This window comes from Pungitius pungitius, chromosome 19, assembly GCF_949316345.1.
Source record: "Pungitius pungitius chromosome 19, fPunPun2.1, whole genome shotgun sequence".
In the NCBI taxonomy this organism is placed as follows: Eukaryota; Metazoa; Chordata; class Actinopteri; order Perciformes; family Gasterosteidae; genus Pungitius; species Pungitius pungitius.
Window position 1 is genome coordinate 4,761,379 of NC_084918.1, and position 14,083 is coordinate 4,775,461.

The window sequence follows — 14,083 nt, forward strand, 5'->3', positions numbered from 1 at the left end:
TGAAAGAACAATTGCTTGTTTGTTTGACAGTAGACGGTAAGACAGGAAGTAAGACTTAATGGGGTTTAGTCCTGCGTGAGATGCCGCTCAGTGTTATCGGACCCGTCCTCTCACATATCCACAGGTTGCATTTTTGGGGAATGCATTTGATGAAATCGGTGCACATCCTGTATGCCAAAATGGACATTTTTATGTCATATAAGGCTATTGTTTCCATCAAGGTTTAACTGAAGCTAGTCTATCACTGTGATGTGTTAAAAGCATAGTTTATTATACATTAGCCTTCAGGGGTCTTTTGTGGGTGGTCAGGCTAAAGAACATTTGCCCCGATTAGGTGTTAAAGGTTAAATATAACCAGACAAATGAATCAACTGCCTTCTAGGAGGTTATTACGCAACCTCTTATTAGGAAAGCCTCACTCTTATCACCGCTGGCAATCAGATTAGTTGACAGTAAAAAAACATGCTGTACTACACCTTAGAAAAGTCCTTCCTCTGTGTTTTCTTTGAAAAGTAAATTGGGTTAGATGGACGTTTTTGTTTCACTGGCACTTTAATCCAATTATAAAGGATAAATATACATAAAATAAACAGTGACTGAAGCTAACAAGAGGGCAGAACTCTTTAGTCTTATTTGTTGACAATATTTGATATCCATTTTATTATGTCTGTTAGTGTTTAAGAAGACCTCTATGCGCTTTTTGCAGATGCACAGCGAACCGATGCATGCCGTTCGGGATGGCCCGCCCCCTCTGAGGCAGCCCCCCGTGGGCCCCCCGGCACACCACCCCATGCAGGGAGCCCTTCCACCATCTCCCCACTCCATGCCCCCGTCCCCCTCCAGAATCCCGTTCGGCCCGCGGCAGGGCTCCTTACCTGGCAACGCCACTATCCCGCGGGACCGGCTGTCAAATGCCAACCCTGCGGCCCGCTCCATCTCGCCCTGTCCCAGTGCCATCCTGGAAAGACGGGACGTCAAGCCGGACGAGGACAGGGGCGGCAAAAGCCAGAGTCTATCAAGGGGAAGTGAGAGCTTGTACGCGGACCCGTACGTGCTCCAAGATGGAAGAATGAGCATGGCCTCTGCCCACGGACCACAGCAGAGCCCCGGGATCGATGGTACCGATCACGCCATAGGAGGGTTTCACCGCGCCTCCATCCGCTCCACGGGCTCATACGGCGGGCCGAGCCCGACGGACACTATGGATCACCCCTCTCTGTACCGGCAGAAGTCCAGGAACAGCCAGCTGCCTACTTTGGGCTCAAAGACACCTCCCCCGTCCCCTCACCGGATGGCTGAGGTGCGGATGATTGACATCCATGGCGGGCCTCCTTATGGCGGGCCTCCTCACGGTATGCCTCCTCACGGCGGGCCTCCTCCTGGCATGCCCCCTCACGGTATGCCCCCTCACGGCATGCCCCCTCACGGCGGGCCTCCTCACGGTATGCCCCCTCCCGGCATGCCCCCTCATGGCGTGCCGCCTCACGGCATGCCCCCTCCCGGCGTGCCCCCTCATGGCGTGCCCCCTCACGGCGTTCCCATGGAGAGAAGCTCACCCGTGCGCCAGTCATTCAGGAAGGAGGAAGCGGCGGGCGCCAAGCCCCGGAACAGCATGGGGTCACCTGTGGTTCCGGACCTCCAGGGTCACCTCCAGGGGCCCATCGCAGTTGCCAGTGAGCATCAGACCCGGTAAGCGACGCGGGGCCGGTGAGATTGTTGAAGCCGCGATCGAGACATTGCGTTGGACGATAAACTAACTGCATCCCAGTTTCCACCCTAACCCACGAGCGGCTGATTTTCAACCCCTTGCTCTTCCTGTTCTAACACCCGCGACTTGAGGCAAGGTTTAAGATGTAACGTGCGCATTAAGAACGGCAGACTGATGCACGGGATTATGCGTTTGGTTTGTGTGCACAACCGGTTTGCTTATCTGACTTCTCACAGACTTTGGAGCCAACAGTGTTGATTATTAAAAAAAAACACTGTGTAGCTAGAGAGCGCACAAATCCTGCGTATATTTTTCAGGTTACTCTGGGACTATTGTTCTGACAACAAACCCTCTGTAGACTCTATTGAGTCTGGATAATCCATCAGATATTTTGGTACCTGGATTAGGTTTATCCCCTCTGACAGGGAGCACATAAACATTGAAAAAGGGGGACGCAAACGTGGTTTCCACGTGCGTATCTAGGAAAATTAGGAAAACATTGACCACGTTGAATAAGTATTTTAAGTGGCCCAATCATTTAAAATGATTAGACTGGACCACCTGGGCAGTCCAAAGCCCCCCCATTAGAAAATGCCCTGGGAATCCGGGGAAGTGTATGGGAATTTGAATGGGGAAGTGTGGTACTTAACTTTTAAAATAAACATAGCCCAGACACTACGGGGCTCCCTAGCCGTCATAGGATTTATTGCTGTGAAACATGCCGTATGAGACGTTGCTGTCCTCGCATCTGTCCATTGTCTGCAGCACAGCTGGAAGCACTCAGTCTCCCGTTTGTCCTCCGCTGGCCCCGTATCCTTCCTCAAGATAAACGACGACATCCCATGGCAATGGGTATTGTCTTTTCCGACCTCTTACCTTTACCAAGCAATCTAGGTTTGAGGTCCTGCCTCTGATGTTTGGCTTTTCTTATGGTAATTCTCCAATGGTCCTTTCTTTCCCTCCTGAGTGGCGACACACCTTTGTTTGATTTAAAAAAAAAAAAACAACGTGACTTCAACGTCCTCGGTCTGAACCTCCGGGTTCTTTTCTTGTCTCGAGTCGTCCATGTTGTTTATTCTAGCTGGAATCAAGCCTTTTCCTTTTTTTGTGAAAATACTGTTCTAATTCAGAAACCGTCCCGTTTAAAAATAAATATTGTGAGCGAACAGTTGCTCTCGTGGCACCTGTGACACCCGGCAGGCCTCCGTGTTGAAAGCAGAATTTTCTGATGTTTCTGCAGAGTGCGAATGAAGGCTATGGAGCAACAGATTGCCAGCTTGACTGGTCTTGTTCAGCATGCACTTTTAAAGGAGCCAAACACTAGTGGCACCAAGGAGCTACTAAGGTAAGCAACCACAGGAAACCATAGGAAAAAGTGAGGCATCGGGCGGGGGGGGAGGGGGGGGGGGAAATGGAGTTTCAAATGAAAAGCCTGCCCATCCAGCCAGAGCAGGGAAGATAAAGGGTTCTCTCTACAAAGGCCAAACAGGCTAAATAGCATCTGGTGAGGAGGAAATAGGTTTGACTGTGAATCTGATATTGAAGTCATTTGCTCTCTCGATAAATCGCCGCTATGTAAGGTTTACCTGGCTGCTCTTCTCCTCTTTGCATTTGACTCTTCTTGGTGGACCTTGTGTTATTGTTTGCTCGTCAGTTAGTCCAAAAGGTCTGTGACTGCAGTTCTCGTTTTTATTTTCAACTGTGATGAAGCCTGTTAACATCATTAACATCATTTTAACCTCCTGGTTTGTCAGTATTTCACCGTCATACTTTGTTGTTTTGTGTTGTTCTTACTAATACAAACCCTAAACAACGGGCCCCAAACGCTGTTCTTTAAAAAAGACAAAATCCTGCTCTTATGATTTTTTTTTTCCTCTGACTGCAGTGAGATACCATCGAAGACATCATCTCCAGCTCACAGTGCACATAGCTCAGGTTGGTAATTCGGATCAATTTGATTCCTTTCCTCTGAAGACTTGTAGCACCATATTGTCTGGTGCAGACAAGCCTGCACCTCAGTGTCAGTCAACAGCTTGCCATGAGCCGTGCTGGATTGAGGGGGGGAAAACCAAGCCAGCCGCCTTTGCTTGGGTTCCTATTTCTACTCCGCGGACGTCCAATTAAATGGCCGATAAGAAACGAGAGCCGACACGAGCTCCTCCCCGTCTCTAAACATCTGCACACTCAAACATTGCGCTCCTCGTTGCGTCTGGAGCTTGAGCGATTCTCCAAAGAATCACAAAGGAAACTGAGAGGGGGGGTGGGGGGGGGGTTTGAATCCCGCCAGGCTCGCTTCGCATCAAACACGCGATGCGTCCAGTGCCCCTTTTTTATTTTGCTCAAACGCTTCTTCGCTGTCACAACAACGCCTTGATGGACACCGCGTCCCCAACAGCACGACCAGCAGGGCACACTGTCACCTGCGCTGCAGGCGTAGGCGGCTGTCAGGTAGCGTGTGAGAAATATGTTGTTGAATAGAGTTCTGGGATTACCGAGACAAAAGGAGAGTTCTTCCACCGGGCGGGTTGAGCGTCAAGGGAGCTTAGAGTGCACTCACCTAAATGGACCTCTTGTTTCTGAGGTGAAAGGGCCGGGTTCTTCCGTATTCCAAAACAAATGTTTGATTGTGGACCTTTTTAACTGTCCCCTCGCCTAGCACATCATTTCAACCCTTTGACCTATTAATGATGGGGATTTTAACCACAAGGCCAATGCAATGAAGGTGTGATTTTGTTTGTGGTGCTCAGTGTTTTTAGACGTGCAACCAACATAATAAGGGAAATTTAATTTCTATTGTTAGCGATTACCCGACACTCACCCCAACCACAAATATTGCTTCCCTTGGTTTCCATGGTTTCAACCCCCAAGTGGTGAAAGGAAATGTCAAAACCAGCGGATCGACATTTCAGAAGTGCAGCCAGTGTGACTACCAGTATATGTTTTCTTATCTGCGTAATTAACGGACAATGCTTATAGTCCAAGAAATGCAATCAACATAATGTCATATATTATTTACAGCAACGCATCACGAGACAATCCATCAACACTGTGGAACTAGAACACTCAAGAGCACTTTTATTATATTTTTTTCAAGTAAAACGCTTTAACTTGTCTTCCACACACACACACACACACACACACACAGGTGGATCCCCAGTCTTGGCCCCCAAGAGCAGCGCAGCTCCACTTGCCAAGGGTCCAGTTCCTCTCAAAGTCAACCTCTTGCAGTTCAGGAAGAACGTTTCTGACCTCAGGATGCAACTGCATCAGATGAGACAGCAGCAGGTGAGACCCCCCCCCCCCCTTCAACGAGTTCTGCGAGCCTGTGCGTTATCTGCTACGGCTTCGCGTGTGTTGCGTAGCTCCCCCCTTAATATCTCTTGTCCGACTGTGTGCATCCCTTAAGGTCCAGAACCAAGAGGCATTACGAGTCCAGCTGAAGCGGGCAGAGCAGGAAATCAGTGTTAAACTTATGGAGGCCATGCAAGGCCTGGAGGACCCTGTGCAGAGGCAGAGAGCTCTGGTGGAGGAGGACAGGCACAAGTACTTGGGTCTGGAGGAGCGTGTCCTCACACAGCTCGGGTGAGTCTGCTCAGAATTCACCGATTCACTCACATAACCGGTTGTGTGCTTTAAAATAGTCAGACATGGACACATTGTTCGCATTAAATCTTTATTGTTGTAAATATTAGAGATGATTATGCGCAACACTCATGCAACTCGAGTCAAGGTGTTTTTATTCATAGGAAATCCCCAAAAGGCTTCATTAGTTGTACCAGCTTACCGGTGTTGTTCACTCCCGAGCTCAAGCCAACGCCCTCCCGAATACAGCTCACAGGTTTATACAGGCAACCAGTGCCTGACTCCCTGGAGGCAGAACAATGGACCCAACTGCGGAGGAACTACCCAACCCGCTCACTTGAATTTGCTTGCTTCATCTTGCCAACAGGGAGCAGCAATTGAATCTTTTGTTTTCGTTTTTTTATTTGGATGTTTGCACGCAAGGTCAAACAGTGTTTTCTTGAGAGAACGCAGCGAATCAAGGCTCTCTGGTACCCTTTGTATTCAGCCGAGTGTGAGTCGGCAAAAACACAGCTTCAAATGATGCTCGGTAATTAGGTTTGCTCGCTTTTAAGATCAGTCGGAGGATGTGGTGTGAAAAACACTGCCCACTCGAGGGAAGAACAGAATCTATCATGACCTATAGGGGCACATTTTGTAACATTTTATTATTCAAAAGGGAAGCATCATGACTTAAAATGGTAAAACGTATACTACTAGTTTGTCAGTAAACCGTGAACAGTAATAAAAAAATGTGATTTAAAAAGTTTGTCATCGTAAGATGACATTAATGCCGATGGTGACAGAGCTCCTACCGGCTAAAATGAAGAGCATTCATCTAGCAGTAGTGGGTTCGGTCACATGTTTGGGATCCCATACTCAGCTTCAGACATTGTTGTATCTGTTTTTGTCTGTGGAAGGCTCAATGAAAAAAGAGTTTTATTTTGTGATAAAGTTGGTATTTTGCATCATCATCATTCTTATCACCAGCAGGCTTTGGCATAGCAGGGCATTTAACCACACTGTATTATCTTTCCCACTCCCTTTAGGGGAATTCTATGAAAGAGTGTTTTGTCAGGGGTACTGAGCTACAATGAAACATCATTTTGGTCCCTCTCATGCAATCCAACGCTGCACACAATGTTATCTTTCATCGCATTTCCCTTCAGAGTATCCATTTTATTTTCTCGAGCCCTGGGCTTGTTGTGAAGCAACGTACAGCGGTTTCTATGTGAGGAAGTGGTCTTGGACAAATAAGCCCTCATTCAGTGTATAAACACTTGTGGTTTTGGGATGACATCCAAATCCAAGCAATCCATCGGAGACAGGAAAAGGAAGTGGTTGGTGGAAATGTTTATCGTTGCATATGTTCTAATTTCTTATTTTCTTCTGGACCATGTCTCAAAGTCCGCTCTCTCACGCCCTATCAGAAAAACCTAAAATAAATGATTGTGCCCTGCCCCCTGGTGTTGGTAAAGAATACACACAATATTAACAGGAGTGAAAAGTGAAAATGAATAAATGAATCGGGAGTTTCTTTTTTTTTTTTTCTCAGTGTTTTATTTATTTGTTGCATGTGCATTTGTTTCCGTCTCCAGTGAGCTGGAGCAGTATGTCGGCTCCCTGCAGAAGGACTTGGAAGCGACACAAAGAGCAGTGACTCTGAAGGACGTGGAGGAGGGAGCAGTGACGCTGAGAAAGGTGGGAGAATCTCTGGCAGGACTCAAAGGTAAGACAACAGCGAATATTCTCTTTACGTGGAATCAAAATATTGTTTGGGGCTGTTTTTCCATTGTCATTAGACCAATGAGATGTGGAATGCATGCAAAGACACAATGAAAACCTATGGATTACACAGTATCACAGCTAGCTCATATTGCCACAAATAAATGATACGATCCCTTCCATTTCTTCTTTTTCAAAAGTGTATTATATTCTCAGAGGCTCTGCTATTATTTCATTTTCCAATAAAGATATTGCTGAATAACTACAACGAGTCATATGTTGTAAAATGCCTTAACGTTTCTCCGTGTGTTTCCTCAGGAGAGTTCCCGGCTCTACAAACCAAAATGCGCTCCGTGCTGAGGGTGGAGGTGGAAGCAGTCAAGTTTTTAAAGGAGGAGCCTCACAAACTGGACAGCATGCTGAAAAGGGTCAAGAGCGTGACTGACACACTCAACGGTCTGAGAAGGTAGATGGGGGGGGGGGGGGGGGGGTGAAGCTTCAGTGGAGATGGAAGGAGAGATCGGGCCAAGAGGCGCTGGAGTATAAGTGGCCCGAGAGGGAATATGAGAGAGATTGTACCCTTTGATTGTGCCCCCATCTAAGGGGTCACTCGCAGTAGTCCGCCTTGATATTCTCCATCACCTTCACTGAACCGATAAGTGAATTAATGTGGCGAGGACTGGAGACCCTCATTTCCATTTTAATATGTCACAGACACCAGGTTCTCTCTCAGTCTCCCTTCAGGAATCTCTGGTATTTTACGGAAAACTGTCGCCAAACCGCGCAATATATATGAATTTTGTAATGTAAATATTGATATAATTTCTAAGTGAGTGACCCTGTGTTTTAAAAGCAAAACATTCAAAGCCCCGGATTTTCTCGATTTATTATTATTTTTTAAATATATATCGCATACTGTCTCTCTTCTCGGAGCAGATGTGCTCCTGAGGGCCCTCAGAAAGGACCGGATCCCTTCGCCAAGGTCCCGGTGGACGACAGCTCTCCAGCCGCCGCAGCCAAAGCTCCCCCCCCACCGGTGGTCCAGCCCAGCTCCGCGCCGGAGCCCCAGAGCTCCACCGTCAAGTCGGAGGTGATGCCTTCCTCTCCGGTGGTCATCCACCATGTGCAGAGTTCTCCGGTCCACATACGGCAGTCCCAGCAGTCTGCGGCCCTGACGGCTCAGCCCAGCCCACCGCTCACCCCCAGCCCCTCCCACGTCCCCGCTCCCGCCCCGAGTCAGGACCGGGACTCGGCCAACGGGGGAGCCTCCGATCCGCCGGGCCCCGCCCATCATAAGAAGACACAGGGCAACCCGGTGAATAACGGCAACGGCACCGCCCCCCAGGGTCTTGTTGTAGAGGAGCTCCAGACCAGCCGGGAGAAGGGCAAACAAAGAGCCATGTCCATAAAGGTAAATTTAATCCCCCTTCTTAAACCATTCATAAAACATTTACTCTGGATTTATACATTTCCAATATTGTGAAGCTGGCGATATTGGCTTTTCTCTCATAAGCATCCTGTAAACGTCAGCTTGGTTGCTGCATTTGGCGTTAGCTTGGCTTTTAAAGCACCTGTAATTAACGAGAATCCTTAAGGAACTCTTCCCCCCCCCCCCCCCCCCTCTCTTTTTCAATCTTCACCTTGCAGGCGGCAGAGAGGGAGTGGGAAGAGAGGAGGCAGAACATGGGTCATTATGATGGAAAAGAGTTTGAGAAGATCCTGCAGGAAGCCCAGGCCAACATGATGAAGGGCATTCCCAGTCTAGAAGTTGAAGAGAATCCGACCCCGATCCCGGATGCCACTACGGAACGAGAAGACATACACAACCTTGTGGAGTCACTGACAGGTGCAAGTCTACCAACTTTAAGACACTGGCGTGGCCTCCACACGTTTGACATTGTATTGATGTATGAAGTACGTGCCCTTACAGAGTGTCTTGTTTTTCATGACCGAAGAGCCCCAGTCGGAGCCTCACTCCGACAAGCCGGGCCAGAAGGGGCCTGAGAAACTCCCAAAGCCCGCGCTGGAGAAACCAGCCAAACCTTCCAAGAGCGCCGCAAAGCCGACGGAGAGCTTTGCCAAGCAGGGCTCTGAGAAGTCCAGCAAGTCCCCAGCGCCACCACCTCCTCCCAGGAAGACCTACTCTAGCTCCAGCTCCGGCATGACTACCACGCGCTCCGGCGAAGTGGTCTTTACTAGCAGGAGGGAGTCGGTCTCGGCTCAGGTCAGTGTCATCGGTGGCTGTCTGTTCCAACTAACATTTAACTTTGTGATTAGGAATTGTAAAAAGTTCCAGTTCAATGCATTTGATCAGTCACTTAAAAAGAAAAGTCAGACCGTTTGGTGGTCGCTGTGTTTTCTCATTGAGAGTTCAGCAAATGAGTGAATTGAAACCATATGACCACTAAGGAGCGAGAGCCAAGAGGTCATTGGCTTGGCTTAGCTTAGCATAGCATGAAGACTGCAGGAATGGGGGGGCGGGGGGGGTGCGCAAAGGTCTAACCTTTTGCATAAATTCTAACAGGAGGGTGAAGGGGACACTCCACCACCAAGTCCCCAACCAAAGCCCAACAAGGTTCGTCCAGAGACCAAGCCCAAGCCAGCCACCCCTCCCCCGGTCACTGCTCCCGTTGCCAGAGAAGAGGAGGACGAAGGCGACAGGATCATGGCAGAGCTGCAGGTTAGACACGCACACACGTACACGACCCCTCAAACGAGCGCTGCGCAGGTGTAACACCCGCTGGATTTGTTGATTTCCTGATTTCTGGGAGTGGGTCTGTCACTTCTTCCCATGTTTTTGTGGGTGGCAGAGGACGAGCACTCAAAGCTGCAACAAGAGTTAACTCTTCGATTTTTGAATTCGACTTTTTGTCACCTGTCGGGTTCGGAGGCCGACAAAGGCGACGGATGCTCAAAACGTCCTCCCTCCTCAAAATCCTTGTTCCCATTTCCCCCTTCACCTTTCTCCACTCCTCAGGTTTTCCAGAAGTGCGCAGTTAAGGACGTAGGGGTGAAAAATTTGGTAGAACCGACCTCTCGAATTGAACCGCAAATCAGAGAGCTAAGACCGGGGGCCTTATTGCCCCTCAAAGAGAAAAAGGTAAATTACCCACCGCCGCGCGGCTACCAACCTAACCGCCTGCCTCTGCCCGCTGTCTGACACGATCGATGGCTGCGTCTTAACCCCTCCTCAACTGCTGCACCCCCCCCCGCTTTGTCTTGAGAGAAACCTGTAACAACTGCCTCCGAAAGGCTCCTTTTCCTTTTCGCCTCAGTTTTCCTGCCCTGTTTTGATTCAACTGGATATCTAAGCTTTAAATATATTTCAGGATTAAGTCTGCATAAAATGAAGCTTCTGAAAAGATGCGGTGTCTTTTGTGCGCCTGGACCAGACAACGATGTGTTTTGCCACTGATTTTAACTATCTCTTGTCAATAAAAAGACCTCGGCACTGTATTCTACAGGCAATTCAATCGTCTTGTGTCTTTCTTTAATTACGCGTCTTGAGAAAAAACAAAAAACAGAACAAATATCTCTTAAGTGATTGACATTTGAGAGAACAAAGTAGTTAAAAGGACACATCTTGTTTTTGCAGACTTGGTTCACTGGAGGTCAATCTGGCCACTATGCATGTTACTGTCCACCACTCGTACTTTTCCTGAGGGATTACTTTTCTGGTTTTCTTTGTCTTTGCATAACTTCACTTCAGTTTGCTTTCCCAGCTTCACCCCTTTATTACCAGCACAACCCTATGATTTCTCACATCAGGTTTAAACGATATGTACATGTAAAAAACTTTTTTCAATTGATGTGACAAAGAGGATGGATATGTCACAGCGCAACAGATTTGACAAGTTAAAACATTGGATCAAGTAAAAGTAACAGTTTTTAGTATTTAAGTTGATTGTAAATGAAGTTACTGTAAATAATAATTAGCTAATGTTGCAAAGATTATGACCCAAATGAAAGTATGTGATTTGCATTGTGTCAACAGTAAATAACATATGAATATGATAGGAAAGAGAATTATAAAGGTTAATAGGAAACGTATACAAAATAAAACCTAATTTCGGTATTATATAAAGTGGAAGGGCAAAACAAAGAAGCGACATGTATTTTGATGTATGGCATTTAGCATCAGAACAGCATATAAACATGATGTCATAGTTTGCACACTATTTAGTTCGCTGTTGCCTTCCAGAAGGTAATTGTTCAATGCAGTGTTCACACGGGATACTACTGCATTAACGTATGTGAACTCACACTAATCCCACCAGACACACCAGTTGCACAGTAATATTATTCCCTCACACACTGTCCTAGCAGAGCTCTGAGCCCACTCGAGAGGATAAAGATCCAGACATAGATGAAAATGGGAATACCACTGTCCGACAAAGCCAAGGGGTACGCATGACTTTGCATTATTCACATATCCTTCATGTATAAGTAATGTATGTTCTTGATTTGAGACATTTTAAACCTGCTACTTCTTCATTTCTCAGGTCATATACTATGTGACCGGTCAGATTCCCAAAGAGCATCCGGCCCCGTCAGGAACAGAGGAAACCCCCGAACACCGAGAGCCCACACAGCCTCCATCACAGGTGTCAAATGTCAATGTTAACGACAATTCTCCAAGCCAACAAAAGCAGCAGCACCAGCAGCCACAGTCTCCGCCACCCAAATCACCACCACCTGTCACACCTCCACCCATATCACCCAAGCCCGTGGGACTGAAAGGATTCAAACTTCCACGGACGCAAGTCAAACGCGCTGAGTCCTTGAAGACCAGTGCCGAAATGGAGAGGGGAAAAGTCCTCAATAAAATGAATACTGAGAGGAAAAATAATGCTATCCAGCAACGTGTTGATTCTAGTAAAATTATAACACCCGAGCCTGCGGCTACCACCACGACCATCGGCGTACAAGAGGTGCCAAAAGGTTCCGTCGCTCCACCAAAAAAGCCCCCAAGCGAGGCCAGAGATCCACCAAAACCCAAATCGAATCTGGAGGAGTATCATGACGAGGCGAGTCTCAGTCCGGACTTGCCCGGAGAAGAGGCGCCTCCGCCCCCCGACAACATCGCCTTTATGATCACCCACACCAAAGTTCAGGCCCTTTCCCGCGGCGAGTACCAGGAACTGGTCAACGCCCAGAAGGGAAACGACTTCCAGACTTTTACTTTAGGTAATGCTGCTTACCCGGGCGGCCCGACGGCAGTACCCACTGCGCCGCAGGACAACGGCTTCAACAAGAAGCCCGTCATCATCATCTTCGACGAGCCCATGGACATCCGTTCGGCGTACAAGCGCCTGTCCACCGTCTTTGAATGCGAAGAGGAAATGGACAGGATGATGGCGGCCGAGTGCATCGAGGAGGAGAGCGAGGAGTCAGACACCGAGAGTGGGGGCGGGCAGGTCAAAGCGGCCGGGGTCGAGGCGGCCTCTCCGAAGGTCGCCGCGGACCAGCTTGCGGCCAGCTTGTCGTCCTCGTCTTCGTCGTCGATCCCTGAGCTGATCACCGAGGGCGGAATGAATCTGGAGTCGAGCAGCGACGCCAAGCACGACGTCAAGAAGAAGTTCAAGTTCAAGTTCGCCAAGAAGCACCTGGCGGCCCTGACCCAGGCCATCCGCTCGGGCACCAAGTCGGGAAAGAAGACCTTACAGGTGGTCGTGTACGAGGACGAGGAGGAATCCGACGGCACTATCAAGCAGCACAAGGAAGCAAAGAGATTTGAGATCGCGCGCTCAAAGTCCGTGTCGGACGCGCCCAGGGCGCCGGGCTCAGCCGCGCCGCCGAAGAGGCAGAACTCGGACTCCCTCTACAGGACGGACGAGATCCGGAAGAACACCTACAAGACACTGGACAGCCTGGAGCAGACCATCAAGCAGCTGGAGACCACCATTAGCGAGATGGGACCACAGTCCCCCGGGGAGCCGGTCGGCTCCGAGGAGGCCCAAGCGGAGTACGGGAAAGGCTCGGAAGGAGTGGGGCTGAAGAGGTCTTCCTCTCTCCCCACCTCCAGAGGGTCAGGCGCTAAGGTATCCAGCAAAAAGCCATCGCTGAAGAAGATTAAACCTCAACTCCTTCCTCGCCCTGTAGTCATCCCTACACCCACCAGCACCACCACCACCACCACTGTCCCCAGTGCCCCCGCCACAGTACGACAGGTCACTCTCTAGCTCTTGTTACTCCGGGAAGGCTTTGGTTCCTACTTTTTTTCAGTTTACAACCTACCTTCACTCCAATCCTAACCACTGAAATCACAAAAATCATTAATCCACTCAAGAGGTGCTTGGACGTATTGGAAATGCCTCCCAAGGCTCTTTCTCTTTCTGTGAAATCACGGTGACATGACTGGGGGTGGCGTTTTGTCGGCTTCCTGGCTACCGCATGTCTCCTTGAGTTCATTGCTAAGACTCCTGAGGTTTTCAGCAAATCCATCATCAAAACCACTCTTGTGATGATTAAGCTCTGATATCTTCCTTATCCTTGACTGCATGTACTACTGTGTGTTGACTTAAAGGTGTATGATCCCACTGGGTGCATGATCTTCTACTGGTGTTAATCGTTGAGGCGTTACCCGTCAGTGCCTTGATTTTTCATGCTTCCTTTGTGGTGTGTGTGTGTTTTTTTTTTTTTCTTCCTTTCTTTTGTTTTATTTCTTCTTTTGTTTTTCGTTTGGATCCCCTTGCAGAACACCAGTGTCGCTTCCCCTACTAGTCGGATGCCCGTCCCTTTGTCTGCGAAGTCCAGGCAGTCGCCGGGTACTGCTGACAAAGCGGGAAAACAACAAAAACTGCAGGACGCTCAGAGGCAGTTTCGACAGGTAGTTTTACTGTAGGGCCTTGCCAGAGACTAGAGGAATCTAGGGGTCATATAGGGGTCAAAAAAACACAGGCATGTATTATTAGAGGGAAAAAAAGACTATCAGTGCTGTGAGATTTCAAGTGTTTAGAAAAAAAATCAAATGTGGATTTGTTTCTCTCGTGTCTGCTCTGACAAGAAGGCATGTTTGACTTTTGACTGTTACCCCATAACATCACTGTAATGGTTGCTTTTGCATGTTCACACTGCTCATGGTTTTCA

The 14,083-nt window shown here is 48.5% G+C and overlaps 1 protein-coding gene across 13 annotated transcripts in view; it reads left to right on the forward strand.

Moving 5' to 3' along the window:
* Nucleotides 1–14,083, forward strand: part of si:ch211-285f17.1 (sickle tail protein homolog) — an 80,161-nt gene that overhangs the window by 63,651 nt on the left and 2,427 nt on the right. For 8 of the 13 annotated variants that reach the window (XM_037455415.2, XM_037455416.2, XM_037455410.2 and 5 more), the window contains 15 exons: nt 707–1,689; nt 2,949–3,053; nt 3,594–3,643; nt 4,854–4,993; nt 5,115–5,290; nt 6,868–6,998; nt 7,313–7,460; nt 7,931–8,405; nt 8,642–8,840; nt 8,950–9,218; nt 9,519–9,674; nt 9,972–10,094; nt 11,318–11,398; nt 11,497–13,164; nt 13,692–13,823. In XM_037455415.2, the coding sequence (XP_037311312.2) occupies nt 707–1,689; nt 2,949–3,053; nt 3,594–3,643; nt 4,854–4,993; nt 5,115–5,290; nt 6,868–6,998; nt 7,313–7,460; nt 7,931–8,405; nt 8,642–8,840; nt 8,950–9,218; nt 9,519–9,674; nt 9,972–10,094; nt 11,318–11,398; nt 11,497–13,164; nt 13,692–13,823 (4,836 nt within the window). The remainder of the gene's footprint in view (nt 1–706; nt 1,690–2,948; nt 3,054–3,593; nt 3,644–4,853; nt 4,994–5,114; nt 5,291–6,867; nt 6,999–7,312; nt 7,461–7,930; nt 8,406–8,641; nt 8,841–8,949; nt 9,219–9,518; nt 9,675–9,971; nt 10,095–11,317; nt 11,399–11,496; nt 13,165–13,691; nt 13,824–14,083) is intronic. The other 5 variants (XM_037455412.2, XM_037455411.2, XM_062559378.1 and 2 more) reach the window with 5 other exon arrangements.